The sequence below is a fragment of the Zalophus californianus genome, chromosome 4 (genome assembly GCF_009762305.2).
Source record: "Zalophus californianus isolate mZalCal1 chromosome 4, mZalCal1.pri.v2, whole genome shotgun sequence".
In the NCBI taxonomy this organism is placed as follows: Eukaryota; Metazoa; Chordata; class Mammalia; order Carnivora; family Otariidae; genus Zalophus; species Zalophus californianus.
The window spans coordinates 98788970-98806718 of record NC_045598.1 but is presented as its reverse complement, the minus strand read 5'-3'; the positions used below and the strand labels follow the sequence as shown (position 1 = coordinate 98806718).

The following is a 17749-nucleotide window of genomic DNA, read 5'->3' as shown; positions in this document are numbered from 1 at the left end:
AGGAAAGCAAAGGAATTATATGTGTGAGAGGGGGTTAAAAGCGGGTGGGATCACTACCACTCCAACAAGCTGGGGAAGACCTCAAGAGCACAGAACTGAAAAGTTCTTAAACGATGGGAAAGAGTTGAGTCCACAGGAAATGAAGGAAGTTTTTATACAGCACAAGTGTTAATTTTGAAAAGCTCCGAAGTAGATAATCAAATGGAAAGGTGAATGATCAACATATTCTTTATTGAAAGGGCTTCTCGAATGTCTCTTTTCAAGTTCCTGCAAACCCCGAGTTCTGGGGCGTAACCCACCTTACCTGGCTCTGTGGTGAGGGCAAGAGCACCAAGGGCTTCCTCCAACTCCTGAATTTGCTGGAGCAACTTCTGACCCTTGTCTGGAAGAGCCTGGATATTCACCGATCTCAGTGTGCTCTGAAAAACAGATCCTGTAAGATGACCTCCTGCCTCAAGTTGTTAGAAAGACAGTTTCAGATTAAAGTAGCCTAAAATGTGAAAACTCTGAAATTAGCATCCTTTAAGTATATGTGTGAAAACCAGGGTTTGGTTTGGTTTTGTTTTAAACCTGATGGATTGACTAACCCTGAAAATATAAACCCAGGAAAAGACAGAACCTAAATATCCACCCACAAAACCTTTCTCACGTTGACATGTCTGACTTGCTCGTGGCCCCCAGCAAGCAATGCTCTGACCTTAAAAACAAAGCATGTGGTAGGTCAGTAGTTACCTTCTTTTGCTTCAGTTGTGTTGTGAGGTACACATGTTGGGCTGCTGGGTCTGAAGGCTCCACCTTCCTGGAAACACCCGAGGCAGGAGATGGTTTTCTTTGCACACTCTGACCAGGGAACGGGAGGTTCTCCTCCTTGTGTGAGTCTGGAGTCGAGTCAAAGAGCAAGGGAGGCTCAGAGGAAGTGAAAACGGCATTATTCTCCTCACGGTCGCCATGGCTGGAGGCTGCTTCCGGCCTCTGTCCCAGGGAGCGCCCTGTGGCCGGTGGTGCAGGCCCGTCCCCGGGCTCCGATTGTCGAGTGGTCTGCGAGCCTGGCTCGTCCCTTGCCTTTGTTTCTCTCGCCTCCCGGCTCTTGGGGTGCTCTTTGCTGACGTGTTCCCCTTTCCGGGGCTTGCTTATTGGGTTCTGACTGTGAATAATTCCAGGCAAAGGCTTGGTTTCCTTTTCCCTCAGAGGCTCTGATTTTTTTTGGACAGGCTGACTCTCAACATGTGATTTCTCCTGAAGAAACCCAGATGGTTTCCTCAGCCCCTCACCACGGCACTGCTTGGATTTAACCTCAGAAAGGTTTCTTGTGTGCGTCCCTTCGTTCTCCTTTGCTTCACACTGAAACTCTGTCTTCTCCCCTTGCAGCTGCTCTTGAGGTGCAGGTTGTTTTTTCTTTACCTCCAGGCCAGATGAGAGATCTTGCTTCGTCCAGCAGTTGGGTTCAGGCTTCCATTCCTTCTTTTGATCCAAGAGCACATCTCCCTTTTCCTTTTCCTTCTTATCATTCATCTTTTCCTCAGCTTTGCCTTTGGTGAACTGTTTCCAGAGAGACGGTTCTTGATTCTTGTCCAGGACCTTGAATGGGTTTCTCTGCTGGGTGCAAAGATAATGAAGAGGCTCAGGGGCCTGCTGAGACTTGTTGGTTACAGAATGCTCTTTGGAATGAGGCTCCTAAAAGACAAAGAAAATAAGCTTAATATAAAACATTAATGCAAGCATCATATCTAGAATGCCCTTTTTTCAGAGGAAATGGAAACAGTAGTCCAATATTTCTGAACATTCCTGGGATCGTTTCTGCCTCTAGGATAGAGTAGGTACCCAACTCACAAAGTAGTAGTTTCTGAACAGTACTTTCAACGCTTGGTTCCTTCTCTGTCCAAGACCACTGATTTCCCGGGCCTCAAGGACAAGTAGTGATCAAACCAAGTGCTTTTGCAGTTGTAACAGCCACAATGTATACCTTTCACAAAAAATTACTCTCTCGAGATGAATTTATCCCCAAAAGTATACAGTGTCTTATGCTTGCTTTGAGTTTGGCTTTAGGGAGATTTCACTGTAGGAATCCAGTCATAAGTCCGAGCTACACCTCGACCAATGGAAGTCTTGCCGCTTCCCTGGGCTGAGCCCCTCATGCGCTGGGCATCTATCAGTCTCTCACGGTCTAGGAGCTTACAAATGACACCCTGCTTATACCAACATCAAGGAGATACCAGTCTATAAAAAGATGCTGAAGTCAGTCAAGTAAATCCCAATTTTTTCCTAAACAGAACAGTGACCACAATTAAGACCTTGAAAAATATTTAAGTGAAATAGGAGGCAAATAATTAAATCTCCACTATAACCAAATAGTCCCTTGAATTAGAAGACCCGATAGGTTGCTTAAAGAAAAGAACTATCTTTCACAGACAGTATGATGAAGACCAACCAGTTTATACTGGACTTCAAGGTCTTTTCGGGCAACACCACAGATTAAACAGTCTTAGCAGAGCAGGTTTGAAGACAGGAATAACTCCTACCTGCCATGGGATACTTCCGCACCATTGCTTCCCCGCCGCCTTACTTCTAATGCACTGGAAGAACAATCTAACGAAGTATAAAACACAAACAATCAAGGCTGTGGAAATCCATTACAACGAGATAAATTTCTTTTTCATCCAAAAAACATCTTGCAACGTTTTGGAAGGTCACTTGAAACCAATTACTCCTACATTTACATTTAAAAATTCTCTACTGCACGGGGTATGTATAAGGGCTAAGAAATGAAAGAAAAGAGGAGTCGTGGAAACAAAGATGTACACAGGCTTATTCTTTTTACTCTGCAAAGAATTACTAAAATAGAAACATGATCAGCAGTGGCTGCTAAAATCAGAAAAGGAGAGATAAGCAGACATTAGGTATCCCTGATGGGAAACCACGATACAACCTATATGGTAAAACAAAACAAAACTAAGCCAAACCAAAACAAAAACTAACCTGGTTCAGGTCAAACCCCCAGATTCAATTACCAATTTACAGAAAATACAAACAACAGGAACACACAGAGCTTGGCCACGGGGATGTGATCTGTAAAATCTTGACAGTGAGAAATGCTCTATGACAAACAACTGCCTTCCTTCAAAAAATAAATTACAAGGGGGGAAGAAAATGGAGAGAGAACTCCAGAGACTTCAAAGACATACCAGTCAATTGCAACTGTGAACTTTATTTATTGATTTAAACAAATACACAGAAAATTATTAAAAATAAACTACTGATGACATTGTGAAGCTCCTGGAAATCTGCACTCCAACTGGTTCAAAAGAGAGAGAATCCCTATCTCTTAGAGCCATACACTGAAACATTTACAGAGGAAATGATGTTACCTGGGATCTGTTTCAAAATATGGCAGGAGCTGGGGGGTGCAGTGGGTAGAGTACACACAGAACCAGACTGGCATGAGTTGGGAACTGTTGAAGCTCATATGCTGCATTATTCTATCTTGTCTACTTGTATGTATTTGCAATTTCCCATTTAAAAAAAAAAGATTGTATTCAGACATACATCCCAATCAATACAAGACTGCCCTTGCACCAGTAAACACAGCCTACACACCCACTACACAGAAATGGCTACGCTGCTCCATTCGCAAATGAAACCTCGCGGGCACGCTGGCGTCCCAGATTTTGCATGTGCTTCTCCCTCCATCCAAAGGATGTCCTCTTTACCCCCGTCTGCACACCGCTTGCCCATCACCAGTTGTCAAAGTCCTACATGACCCTCAACGTCCAGTTCGAGCCATACCTCCTTTGCAAGGTTTTCCCCCCATTCCCTTCCCCGTTCATCCACTGTATTATTTCTGTATTTCTGTTGTATTTAGTTGTATTACACTCGTATCTGCCTGTCTGCCCGACTATATTTTCAGCAACCGGAAGTCTAAAACCATATGTGAGCTCTTTATTTCCAACTATGTCTTGGCTTTTGTGCATAATTAAGTATCACAGAATTAAATAAGAGTGAGCTGATTCTTTCCTTACCCAAAATGATTCCTCAAACACATTTAATAATCAAAGAAGACCTTTCAAATATCATTTGACTTAATTGTTTAACTAGGTACTAAACTCAACCAAAAAGTATAAAATGGCCATTGAGAAGGACCCCCTCACGGTACCCTATATGCCCAGTTCCCATCCCTTCCAAGTGTCCATTCCTATTAGCTCTCTGTTTACCTTCCCAGAGATTTTTAAATGTATATTCAGATCAATATAAATACAGGAATCTTAATTTCCTTTTCCACACCAACAGATAGCATAGTACCCATACTACTAAATACCTTGCTTTTTTTTTTAACAATGTCTTCAAAATTTTTCTAGAAGAACATATAAAGGGTTTACACACACACACACACTTTTCCCCCCTACAGCTGCAGTTTCCCACTATTTAGAGTTCCATTATTTATTCATCCAGAACCCTCTTGATAGATAGTTTGGTTGTTTCCAATTCTGTGCTACTAAAAAGAATGTCACAATGAATCTTTATGTATCTGAAGAGTAACTGCTTATTTCTCATACTGTATACTAGGGCCTTCTCTGTTTTCTTGATCAATTACCTTCTGGATTTTATTTATTGCTGTTATTGAACTCATTCCGTTCCATTTTTACCAACATTAATCCTTTCTTTCTCCTTTCTTTCAGTTTAATTTCTTGCTCTTTTCTAACTTCTTAAATTAAGTCCCATGATATACAACATGAATCAAGACCAATCTGAGTCCCAATTCAAAATCATGTCACTATGTCACTACCTCACCTGGACACGTAAGCAAAGATAAGCCTCAAATGAACAAGTGTTCCATAAAAGTCAAACTAAAAAGAAAATAGGACCAGCCCTTCTCATACAAACTCACAATTTCCCCATTCAAGCTCACAATTTTCTGAAAAAATTTTTACTGGTCTCTTTAGTTTTTCTCACAGCAATAGGATATCATATTGAACATATGTAATAAAATTTCTGAGATGCTTAGAATGCATAACAATTCAAAGTACTGGCAACTAATAGGCCGTACCACTCCTTATCAAAGTGAATCAAGAATAAACTTCTGCTGTTATTTTAAGTGTATCAAGTACTTGAAATCTTCACTGACAAGAACATTTAATAAATCATGCTATTTGAAAGCCCAAGCCACTGCAGACTTTCAAAAGGGCAGGACTTGGAGACCAAGAAGGGAGAAAATAACACATGTATGATTTAACTACTGAGCGTGTACTATGTTCTAGGCACGCTGCTAAAAATGCTTGTACTTGTATTTTTATTAAAACCAATCTGGATGGGCCTCTCTGTTTTTAGGATAAAAAGTTTGTTATGTTTATTAAATTGCAAATCAGCAAAGAAAGCAATGGAAATATATTCTCAGAGAAATCAAATACTGATTCTGCTATGAAGAAGAGTGTAATTTCTGCAGTATATTCGTTATTTCCCAGGACGTAAGCAATAAACAATAATGAGGAACACAGCTAGAGGAAGCCAGACCTCTTCAATGCTTCACGAGAAGGCATATCCTCCCTTCTTCCTAAAGGCTGATCGTCCAACCCAGACTTACACTGTCAGGCACGTTCACTTCAGCCAGGCCAGGAGTCTCTCGGGCTCCAGAGTCATCCTCCGTTGGTTCGAATCCCAGCCTCACTACATAATCAGCTCTGAATCCTCAGATAACTTACTTGACTAGTCTTTGTGCCAGTTTCCTTTTCTCTAAAATGGCCAAAAAAAAAAAAAAAAAAGTACCTATCTTGTAAGATCACTGTGAGGACCACATGCATTAATACATGTAAAGATAAGGTTCAGACCAACGCCTGACCCATATTAAGGCCTTGCTAAGCAATAATAATCATTAGTTCACTCCCTCTGACCCTCTTGCTTATTCCTATAGCCATACTTCCGCTTATAGCCCAAGTACTTATCTTTTACTATATCCAAATGTTAAAGGTCATTCAAGGCCAAGCTCATGTCTCAACTCCTACACTATCTCAGTAACTTGCACCAGCATTAACCCCTTACTGCGGGTCTTACTAGATCACAGAAGCGCCTGCATTTGAACACATCCAATTTAATGCTACTACATGCAGATAGTGCTGGGCACCAGCCTTCCTGGTCTGACTCTTACCCCAGTGGTGTCAGAGCCCCTTAGGAATACAGGTTCCCTTGTTTATATGCGCCAGCACTAGAAAAACATAAAACTGGATTTCTAACTCATTCTCTTACATTAAAATTCAAGATGGAACGAAAACGCAAACGTAAAAAATGCAACTGTAAATGTTCTGGGTAAAAAAAGAGAGATGAATGTTTTTTTTTAATCCTAACGTGAAGAAGGCTTTTCTAAGTGGGACCTGAAGCCCTGCAGCTGAGAGGTAAAGGATTTAGTAATTCCGGCCACACAAAAGTTTTAAGCGTTCAGCTGCGGGAGCCACTGAGGGGCAGCAACATGGCTCTCTGCTACCCTACGGCCATGAAAAAAAAGGTTTAAACTTCCATATGGCAAAAATATCATTAGCAAAATTATAAGACAAAAGGCAAAGTGGGAAAAGTAATTGTGACACAGAGAGCTAATACCCTTCACAAACAAGGATTCCTTCCATTACATAGCACAGTGCATGATACTCTACAATATAAATACTCTACAAGATGTACTAACTTTATTGAGGGGGGCTCTTCATGGGGTGGTACGACTTGAGGTGCTTCTGCACAGGCCTGGCTTATACCCAAATTTCTATCATCTGCCCAGAAAATCATCACTGGGCTATATCATCTGCACCCCAATTTTACCCAGTAACCAACCACACAAAGGACTCCGCTAGACATGCAAAGATTCAAATGTTACTAAAAATATTTTTTTAAAAGATTTTATTTCTTTGAGAGAGAGGGCAGAGCAAGGCAGAGAGCGCAGGAGTGGGGGGGGGGGGGGGCAGAGGGAGAGGGTGAAGCAGATTCCCCACTAGGCAGGAGCCCAGGACCCTGGGATCATGACCCGAGCTGAAGGCAGCTGCTTAGCCGACTGAACCACCCAGGCGCCCTTAAAAATAAAATATTTTGAACATCCCACAACAACCAGTTTTTTAAAGAACTCAAACTTGTTTTACCTAGTTATAGATAAAAGAATACATCCATCTATTTTGATTCTCTATCCTTGAGAAGTTCAAAGACAAAGGAGAGGAGGGGAAACGGGAGGGGAGCAAACAAGAACTCAGGAAGCTCAGTGACAACGTAAACCAAGGTGTGTGTGCCACATCGTTCAAGTCAGGGCACGAGTTCATCCCTCTCGTTCTACGTTGAGTGACTGTTCTTTTACTGTCCCTAAACAGAGGGCCAAGGCTGAAGGGTCAGTCAAATGCTGGTGAGTGGCACCATCTGGCGTTTAAGTTAGAGAACTGCATGCAAATGCACCTACATGCCAAGGAATGAAAAACGGGCATCTTAGCCTCACCGGGGCTTACACCTCCTTCCCATTACTCTGCTGCACCTGTCTCCTAGTTGGGTTAAGCTTCAAACATACTGGAATTAAGTCAAAGATGTGAAGTACTTTAAGTTCAGTTTTCAGAAGAAAAGGTTTTATTCCCTGAGGTCATTCTCCAGAGTACAGGGGTTCTGGCTAAATGCCCTAACTGTCTGCTAAGGAAGTCGTCTACTGGCGTACCTACTTCTGTTAAAATTTCCAGTCTGTACTACCAGTCAGGGTACTTGTTTGTTTTTTGTTTTTTATTTATTGTGTGTTGTATAACTGTATTTTATTTGTCCTAAAACAACCTTTTAAAACCTCCAGTAAGTACCTCCTTGTAATGATGTTCTAGACGTGGGCTAAAAGAAAAACATTTGCATACTTTACTTTCCTATTTTATTTCTTTTTGCAGGGGGCGGAGGGAGACAGAGACTCTTAAGCAGGCTCCACACCTAGCCAAAAGCCCGACGCAGGGCTCAATCTCACAACTCTGAGATCATGACCTGAGCCAAAATCAAGTTGGACGCTTAATGGACTGAGCCATCCAGGTACCCCTTTACTTTTCTATTTTATTTATTTTTTATTTATTTATTTTTAAAGATTTTACTTATTTATTTGACAGAGAGAGACAAAGCGAGAGCAGGAACACAAGCAGCGGGAGTGGGAGAGGGAGAAGCAGGCTTCCCCCCGAGGAGGGAGCCCGATGTGGGACTCGACCCCAGGACCCTGGGATCATGACCTGAGCCGAAGGCAGACGCCCAACGACTGAGCCACCAGGTGCTCTTACTTTTCTATTTTAAAATCATGATCAACTCTCAGCCTCATCTCCCTAGTATGAAGAATGTTTGTGGTAAATTCTCAAAATTCCATCTTGAGCCTAGACCTTTCTTTGGAGCTGCACTCACTTCTCTAGCTGGTTTCATATATACCTAAGACATGATCAGTTCAAAGCTGTCTGTGTTGGCCACACATCCCAAACCTCCATATATGTTACCTTTCTTTCCTTGTCTTGCTTAATGGTAAACTCATCACCCATAAACCCCAACTTAACAACCATTTACTGAGCACTCACAGCGAGCCAAACGCCAGACCGTGTGCATCAGACCCATGACCTCACCAAATCCTCACAACCCAGGGAAGTCAGGACTGCCGGGGTCACTATTCCTGAGGGGAAAATGAGGGGGACAGGTACATGCTTAAATGCCCCACCAGAAAGTTGTCTTACTGATTTTCTTTCAGCAAGTTTTCCACAACCTAAGTCCACCCAACTCCACTGCCAATGCCTCAATCCAAGCACACCTTTCACTTAGAGACTAAAGTGGATTCATCTAGAACCAGCTAGACCATGGTCTGAATCCCAGCAATGCCACTGCACAACCCTGGGACCTGCTTCCTTTCCTAACCTCTCTAAATGTTAGTTGCCTCATCTTCCTGTCACAGAAGAGACTACAGCAGTAAGCAATACTGACTATGCCATTTATGAGACATTTAATGGCACTTCTGTATCAGCAGTGTCCTTGCCTCCACCATCTTCCTTTCTAATCAACCGTCTTCAGAGCTCCTCTTTTATTAATGCAAATTGGACCAAACATTCTTCAGTGGCTTCCTACAACCCAGAACAGTCTTCCCATAAGGTAGAGGGCCCCCCACCAGCAGCGCATAAATGGTTTTAGGTGTCAGGAGATCCTGACTTCATGCTCTAGAGGCTTACAAGCCTCACTGTACTAACAAAAAAAAAACAGTCAAAAAGTGAAAATTTCAGAGTGCCTGCGTGGCCCAGTTGGTTGATCATCTGACTCTTGGTTTTGGCTCAGGTCACGATCTCAGGGTCATGAGATTGAGCCCCGTGTGGGGCTCCGTGCTCAGCAGGGAGTCTGCTTGAAGTGTCTCTCTCTCTCTGCCCCTCCCCCTACTCTCTCTCTCTCAGATAAACAAATAAATCTTTTTAAAAAAAGGGAACAATTTGGGTGCCTGGGTGGCTCAGATGGTTAAGCGTCTACCCTCGGCTCAGGTCATGATCCCAGGGTCCTGGGATTGAGTCCCACATTGGGCTCCCTGCTCAGTGGGAGCCTGCTTCTCCCTCTGCCTCTCTCTGTCTGTCTCTCATGAATAAATAAATAAAATCTTAAAAAAAAAAGTGAACAATTTAAAAATACCATTTACAATAGCATCAAAAACCGTAACACTCTCTTAGGACTAAATTTAACAAAAAGGGTAGAGTACTCACTCTACAATGAAAACTATTCAACAATGCTGGAAAAAAAGAAAGCCATAAATACACTATGCTCATAGACTGGAAAATCAACATTAATGTCAGTTCTTCCCAAAAGGATCTATACAGATTCAGTGTAATACCAACAAGTTTTTCTAAGGAAATTTAGAAGTCGATGCTATATTTTATATGCAAATGACCCAGAATAGCCAATCTTGAAAAAGAAGAATGTTGGAAGACTTGTACTATCTTACCTGATTGTGTCAGGATAGGCAAAAGGGCCAAAAGAACAATTGGCAAGTTCAAAAAAAAAGATCCATAACATGGTAATCACTGATTTTTTACGAAGTGCCAAGCATTTCCATGGGGAGAGGAAAGTCTTCCAAAACGGTGCTAAGACAACTGACTAATATTCTATTCAGTAATATATGGAAAAATAAATGACCTACTCCTATCTCATAAGATAACAAAAATTAATTTGAAGTAGATCACAGACTAAACAGAAAAGCCATTAGGAAAACAAACAACTATAAAACCTCTAGAAGAAACCCTTGGAGAAATCTGTGATCTTGGGGCAGGCAAAGATTTCTCAGAGAGAACACACAAAGAACAAAGGACAAAAAAATGATAAACTGGACTTTATAAAAATGAGAAATTTCTACTTTTCAAAAGGGAGTTAAGAAAATGAAAACCAAAGACTTGGAGAAAATATTCATTATATATGTATTTGCCAAAGAACTTGTATAGGGAATATATAAAGAACTCTTCGAATTCAATAATAAAAAGACAACACAATTTTTAAAGTAGGCAAAAATCCCCCAAAGTTACACTTTATGATACCACTGATATAACATTTCTGAAATGACAAACTTTAGAAACGCAAATGAGATTCCTGGTTGCCAGAGATGACGTGGAGGGAGTGGGAGGCAGGGTAGAGGAATTCAGTGGTGAAGGAACTGTCCCATATCTTGACTGTGGTAGGTACATACAAAAAAACTACACATGGTAACTGTATAGAACTAAATCTACACACACACACACACACACACACACACACACACACACACACACACACACACACACATTAGTACAAGGAAAACTATCTTCACAAATAAGATCAGTGGACTGAATCAATATCCTAATTGTAATATATACTATTTACATACACTTAGCAAAATGTTACCATTAGGTAAAGTCTACAGGGGTCTTTTTGTAGTATTTCTTACAAATGCATGAGAATCTACAATTACCTCAATAAAATTTTCAATGAAAAAAATGGGCAAAAGATTTAAACAGATACTTCACCAGAGAAGATATATAGATGACAAATAAGCAGGACAGACTGTGATATTCACAGAATGGAATTCAACTCAGCAATAATGAAGAATTACTGATACACACAACCACATGGATGAATTTCATAGATATTGTTACAAAAAAGAAGCCAGACATAAAAGAATGAATCAAAACAGTGGTTGCCTTTGGTAGAAGGGGGTCCAATGGCACTTAATGGGGTTAAGAGAAATATTTCTGTATTTTGACTAAGGCTTGGTTATATCAATTTCTCAAACTCAACTACTGAACACTTAAAATCTATGCATCTTACTGTCTCCACAACTCAATTAAGAAAAACAGCAGAATTGGTATTTAAGTGACATGTGAAGATGGCACTGAAATGCCAATATGGGGGGGTGGGGGGATTGATCTAGAATATATACATTCTGAACTGCACAGAATATCATATAACGACCATCATACCTGGCCCCTGCCTTCCTGGCCAGCCTTATCTTCTGAAATCTCTACTCAAACACATGCTAAATTACTACCAAACCAAATGCTTGCAATTCCTGGTTACTTCCTAACTCTGTACCCTAATGCAGGGTATTGATCTGTTAAATGTGACCCCTTTCTTGCCCCTAGTGAATTCCTACTTACCTTTGAATACTCCTGACAAATATCACCTGCCACCTATGTAGATTTCCCTGCCTTACCTCTGAGTTTTCATAAAAAAAAAAGGGAAACTAACATTTATTGAGTGCTTAAATACTTTAGACATTTTTAGACATTACTTCATTCTACTACGAGAATGGAAAAGTTGACAAATCACTGCAAGTTAATGACTGCTGGTGGGCTGACATTACTGGCTACTGAAGAGCGGGAGAGGGAGGAAGGTAGAGCAGTTGATCCTGAAATTAACCAGATTCTCAAATTAACCAGTTGCTCTGCAGTGAGGGAGTGACAGCTCAGAAGGCATTCAATACATACAGAAATCCTCTTTGTTAAAAATCATTTTTACAGAATAGTCAATTCTAGGAAAACACATCTGGCTGTAAGTCTTCCAGGGAAAGAAAGAAGCAAATACACGTAGATGTTCCTTTTGGACACTTACCTATATTCTTCCTTGCCTGGTGGTAGAAGCAAACCCTGAAGCCCTACTACACAGTCCTCATGCAATAAACAATGAGAAACAGGAATACTAGAGGGGAGGGAAAAAAAAAGGAAATTTTGTTTTAGGAGACAACAGAAATTAACGTTCTAAAATTAAATCCAAACTATGGACTCTATTTATTTATTTTTGAGAGAATATGTGTGTGCGTGTGAGCGCACACACAAGGGGGTAGGGCAGCGGGAGAGAGAGGGAGAACCTCAAGCAGGCCCGGCACTCGATCACGACCCTGAGAGCATGACCTGAGCCAAAATCAACAGCCCAACGTTTAACTAACTGAACCACCCACGCACCCCTAAACTATGGGTTTTAAACGTAAGAATGCATGTATGACCTCCACTGGGTTTGTTAATCCCACACATTTGTACATCTATGCACATTCCTCTGGGGAAAGGCTCCACAGCTTTCATTTTTTTCCCCACTCCCCCAAAGACAGGATGACAATAAATACGCCTTTCTCCTGATGACTCAAAAGTTCAAAACGATACTGTTCTGCAACCTCTACATTGTGAGACCCCCCCCCCCTCCCGGCCCCGGGAACAGCTAAAGTATCTAAGACTGGCTGTGAATTCTCCACAGGTTCTTCCATCATCCCTTTTCCTATAACAATCTGTTTAGGAGCAGGATCTCCTAACATGCTTCATGCCTGGCATAAGTTTTTTAACTCTTCTTTTCCAATTTATTATGACAGAATGTATATATAACATTTGAGGCTACATAGTTTTGAGTGAAGACCTAAAGTACTCTCATATGATGTGTGGCACTTGTTTCTTCCTTTGTTTTGCTTATATCCTGGTTGCCAGACATATCCCAAATTGGTCAAGTTTATCAAATAACTATACATTGTACTAGTTTGACAGCAGTGCATTTGCATAAATGGTATTCTATATAAGGATTTGCTTTTCTTTTTTTAATTTTATTTTCAAATAACCTCTATACCCAACATGGGGCCCGAACTCACAACCCCGAGATCACGTGCTCCACCAACTAAGCCAGCCAGGCGCCCCAAAGGTATGTTTCTTTTAACATAAAGCTGAGTCCTATGCTACCATTAACGCTTAGTTCCTACAGATCTGAACATGCTTCCATGTTTCATGAAACTTGAGCTAGGTACGGAACCTAAGAAACTCAGTATAGAAATTAGAAATAAATAGTAAATCCTGACTTGATGGTATGTTGCTGATAGCTTAACTGGTTTGTCCCTTCTATCTTAAGATTTGACACTGCTTTTTTCAAAATCATTTCGTATTTAACTTAACTGGATCCTGGTAATTTCTTTCCAATAAAAGGACAACTTATTAGAGGGCTAAGAAAGTATTTTCTCTAAAAATTTATTTGCCAAATCTGAAAACAGATACAAATTCCTTCACTTAGCTTCAAAGCACAACAAAGGCAGAAATCATCTAAATCATGTAAGGGAAACAAAAGTTAATATACACATGTTAAAAAATACTTTATTTTCTAGTATTGATATCCACTTTGTGCCTTACATCAGATGGAGAAAATTCATGTTTCTCTACCAAATTCTGTAGAGAGCAGGAAAATGTTTAATGTGATAAAGTTTAAAAATTCACATAGGCTGTGGACCTTATTAATAATTTATGACAACAGTATTAACTTTTCTCACTTGAAGAAGATGCTTAACATTTCTGGGTCCCAGCTTCCAATTTTGTAAAACCAGAATGTTGATCAGATATCTGATTTTCTATCCAAAGCTAATGATGTAATGTATGGTGATTAATATAACATAATAATAACAATTTTAAAAAGATATCTTATTTTCTTTCAGCATTAATCCTAAAGTAACCTGTTGCTTTGGATTATCAATTTTACACCTTAAATGCAGAGTATCCTTTTTTTTGAGAGAGAGAGAGTGAGAGACAGCGGGCACAAGGGGGTGGGGGGCAGAGAGAGAGAGAGAGAGAGAGAATCTTAAGCAGGCTCTACACCCAGTGCGCAGTCCCAAGCGGGGCTCTATCTCAGGACCCTAAAATCATGACCCCAGCGGAAATCAAGAGTCAGATGCTTAACCAGCTGAGCTACTCAGGTGCCACCAGAGAATCCTCTTTTTAAAAGGAGTTGATAATCTGACCACCAGCGAGTTTTAACCTCAAACATTTAAAAATAAGTTCGGCCTGAAACTAGTGCAAAACAGGGGCCAATTATTTTCTACTATGTCTGTATGTCCTCACTTAGCAAGGAGAGGCAATGTCCTAGCAGAAGGGCTGGCAAGCAAGAAGAAACCCAGAGCTGGAAAGGACCAGAAGGTTCCGGTTGTAGTTGACCCTCCACTTTACAGGTGGGCGAAATGGAGGCCCAGAGAGGGTGAGTAAGCTGCCCAGGGCCAAACAGCAAAAGCAGGAACGGAGCGCCTCCTGAACACGCCACGCTGCCCTGGGATCACCAACTACTTAAAGGCCCCGGCTGCACACACCAGGGTCCCCACCTCTCCTAGTGCCAGTGGCGCCGGGCGGAGGGGAGCTGGCGGTGGCAGGCAGTCATGCCCATCTCGAGACTTACTCGGCTGCCAGCACGAAGCTGCAGGTGTTAGCCGGGCACACATAGAAGCTCTTTCCTTTATTCGGGCCATCGCGGACGCCGGTCTTGAGAAAACACACGATCCCTGAAGACAGGAGGTTGACAATGATTACGCCAAACTACACTGACAAACCCCGGGAGCCCCTAAAACACCCGGACCCCTTACCGTGCTCGGAGCACCTAACCGCTTCCATGGGCGCTCCAGTCTGCAATTGCACCGAGCCCGCCCCCAACGCCCGCTTCCGCCTTTTACTCCGCCCTCCTCGCTCAGGAGTCAATCAGCATCCACCTTCTGCAGGCTCAACCCCCATAATTCACCGCGCGGGGCCCTAACCCGCCACCTTGGCGGGCGCCCTGAGTTTAAGTAGCGGGGCGTGGCTGAAGCTGGCAGGGCCTTTTGGAGGGGGGCTGGGCGTTCCCGGCGACGGGCTTTCCGGGGGAGGGGCTTCGCTCGGCTGGTGCGGGGAGAGGAAGGGGTGAGGCTGAGGCCGGGGGCGACCGCAGCTTATAATTGAGACCCAGAGGCGGCTCTAGAGGGAGCTTGCCTCACAACTGCAGAGGGGAGCTCTGCAAGGAAGGCTCCTTTCTCCCCGCGGCAGACGGCGCCCGGAGCCTCGCGGTCGTCCCCGAGCCGGGGCCTGGGGCACGATCCCTGCGGAGGCGAGGTCGGGAGAAGCTGCTGCCCGTGAACTGGCAGGGCTGGGGCGCGGTGGTGTGCGGGCTCCTGGGCGCGTCCCTCCAAGTTGCGCGGTGAAACGAAGAGTCTCGGGGAGAGCAGGCACGAAGAGCTCTGCAGGGAACCACCCCCTCCCACCCCTCCCAGCGATCCGTTAAGTTTGCATTGCGCTTTAGATTTCACAGAGTGCGCACACATCCATGTCTCTCTTGTCTCGACAGCCTGGTGAGATGGGCAGCGTTATAAGGAAGACTCCGAGGTTCATAGAAATTTGAGCGACTCAACCAAGGTCACAGAATGAGTGAGTGGGCGATCCACCGACAGGTGCCCGGGGGACTGCGCAGCTGCTTCCTGTGTGTACTGAATGTTCTCTAGGCCCTCTTAGTGCAGGAACCCTGAGTGGTACGAGTCAAAGTGGAAACAGCAGGGAAGAAATAGATAACCTTTGATGAAAGGTACTCTGTATATTTTGTATACAAACTTGTCCTATTAGTATGCTTTTGTAATGTTAAAAATCGAGGCTCAAGTTAAAGAAAGGGAACTGTATTTGAAATGGTAATCAGAGCTATTAGCAAAAAGGGAGGACTAGAAATCAGAGACGTAATGCAACAGAGATGGATTCATATTACAGTAATTGAGGACCATATGCCCGGACATATGGTGTGGCACATGCCACTGTTCTTATGGACAGTGGGACAGAAAATCTGTAATGTCTAGGAAATCTGGGTTATATGATAAATGTAAGTGGAGGGGGGACGGGAGGCAGTGAACAAACCTGAGGGGAGACAAACCTGAGGGATCATGATTAATTAAACAAGTACTTATTAAATAGCTTTTTGTGTGCCCATTGTGAACAAGGTGCTCAAGAAATACAGAATTTGTTTATTCATGCACAAAGTTTGAAATAATTATTCTAACCACAAGGATCTTAGTATATGAAGGAGGCTGAGTTAGCACATATTGAACACTTAAATAACAAAGTAAAATAGTATTTAAATGTCAAGATGAGTGGAGTTAGTAAATGCCATAAGGCTAGATAAAGGTGTGTTTGGAACCAAAGTAGAAGTAGTTTACACATAACTACCTCTCTGAAACACCTATAGACAAATTTAGAGATAAGGCAGGAACAAAAAGCAAATAAATAAATAGAGAAATTTTCATTATACCCAGATTATAATTCTTTCATTGAGAGGTTTTTGTGTACATATCTACTAGATGCTGTATAGGGAGAAGTAGACCGTGAGTACTGGATCTGCAGGATGAGGAGCATGGTAATTTAATTATTTCTTGAATAAATAACCTCTTTGAAACAAGACAAAATCAAAAGGGCCTCTGAAATATCCCACTGAAGAAGAAGCTCTTCCTCTGCAGGATCTAAGGCAGTGTTTCAGTTCCAACCCCACGTTAAGTGTGCACAGCCAAATTACAGAAAGGGGGAATATTTCTTCCATTAACTTGGGATATGCCAGATCAAAATGTTAAGGCTCCAGGCAGTTTATCCCACCTAACCATATCTATAAGAGTGAGAAAACAAATAAGTTGGTCCTTGGGTGAAAGGTGGCCATAATATTGGCATAAACTGTAATGAATTATATAATATACGCTTTTCAAAATATACATTAGTGCATGTGTGTTAACTTTTATTCTTAACTTATTTGTTTAATTTATATTCTAATCAGCCTGCAGACCCCTGGAGAGAATGTGTTTCATTGACCTCTATTTGGAGTAAAGTTGAGAGTTTTACTTTGTCTCCCTTTAAAGCTTGATTTATTCAAAAGGTATGCCTAGGCGAGGTTCTAGAGCTAGATGGTTTAAATCCACAGGTTAAAGATCCAGTAAATTCTTTACCTATGGGGCTGGTCAAATGTAAAGTATATGACAGAATTGTTCTAAAACTGAATTGTGGTAATGGCTATATAACTGTATGCAGTTACCAACACTCGGGCAACTGTGTATGTTAGGGAATTCTATGTACTATCTAAATTATCCCTCAATAAAGCTGTTAAAAACAAACAAAAAACTTAATATATGAGTCATGCCAGAACATCTGCCTGGAAAATAAAAGCTGAGATCATCTCGATATTTTGACATCCCAAGGAAATAGAGTGGGTGAAGGAGTAAAATGGTAGACACTCTTTAGCTTCAGATAGTGTGGCTCCTTATGCAGCCTGGTTCTCTGACCTATGGAATAAAATCTCAAGTGATGTAAACACTCATTTGAATTCTTGGGGAAATGAAAGAATTCTGTTTCCTCTGGTCAGCATTGTGCTGGTTGGCATATGTTGAGCATGCCAGGCACCTGTAAGATACTGGCAGTGAGAGGATCGGCTACAGCAGTCACCCCTTGACATCCTTGTCAGTCTGTATCGTTTAGAAATAATCACTGAGGGGCGCCTGGGTGGCTCAGTCAGT

General features: G+C 42.1%; 1 protein-coding gene across 2 annotated transcripts in view; it reads right to left on the bottom strand.

The window, feature by feature from the left end:
- TTF2 (transcription termination factor 2) overlaps positions 1-14877 on the bottom strand; it is a 39312-nt gene extending 24435 nt beyond the window's left edge. The window contains exons 1-6 of one of the 2 annotated variants that reach the window (XM_027567832.2): positions 14828-14877; positions 14644-14746; positions 12067-12153; positions 2520-2586; positions 733-1674; positions 305-419 (exon numbers count right to left, since the gene is read on the bottom strand). In XM_027567832.2, coding sequence (XP_027423633.2) covers positions 305-419; positions 733-1674; positions 2520-2586; positions 12067-12153; positions 14644-14746; positions 14828-14855 — 1342 coding nt within the window. In that variant the 5' untranslated portion in view covers positions 14856-14877. Of the gene's footprint in view, positions 1-304; positions 420-732; positions 1675-2519; positions 2587-12066; positions 12154-14643; positions 14747-14827 lie in introns of those variants that run through there. The other variant, XM_027567833.2, reaches the window with a different exon arrangement.
- Positions 14878-17749: the final 2872 nt, after the last annotated feature.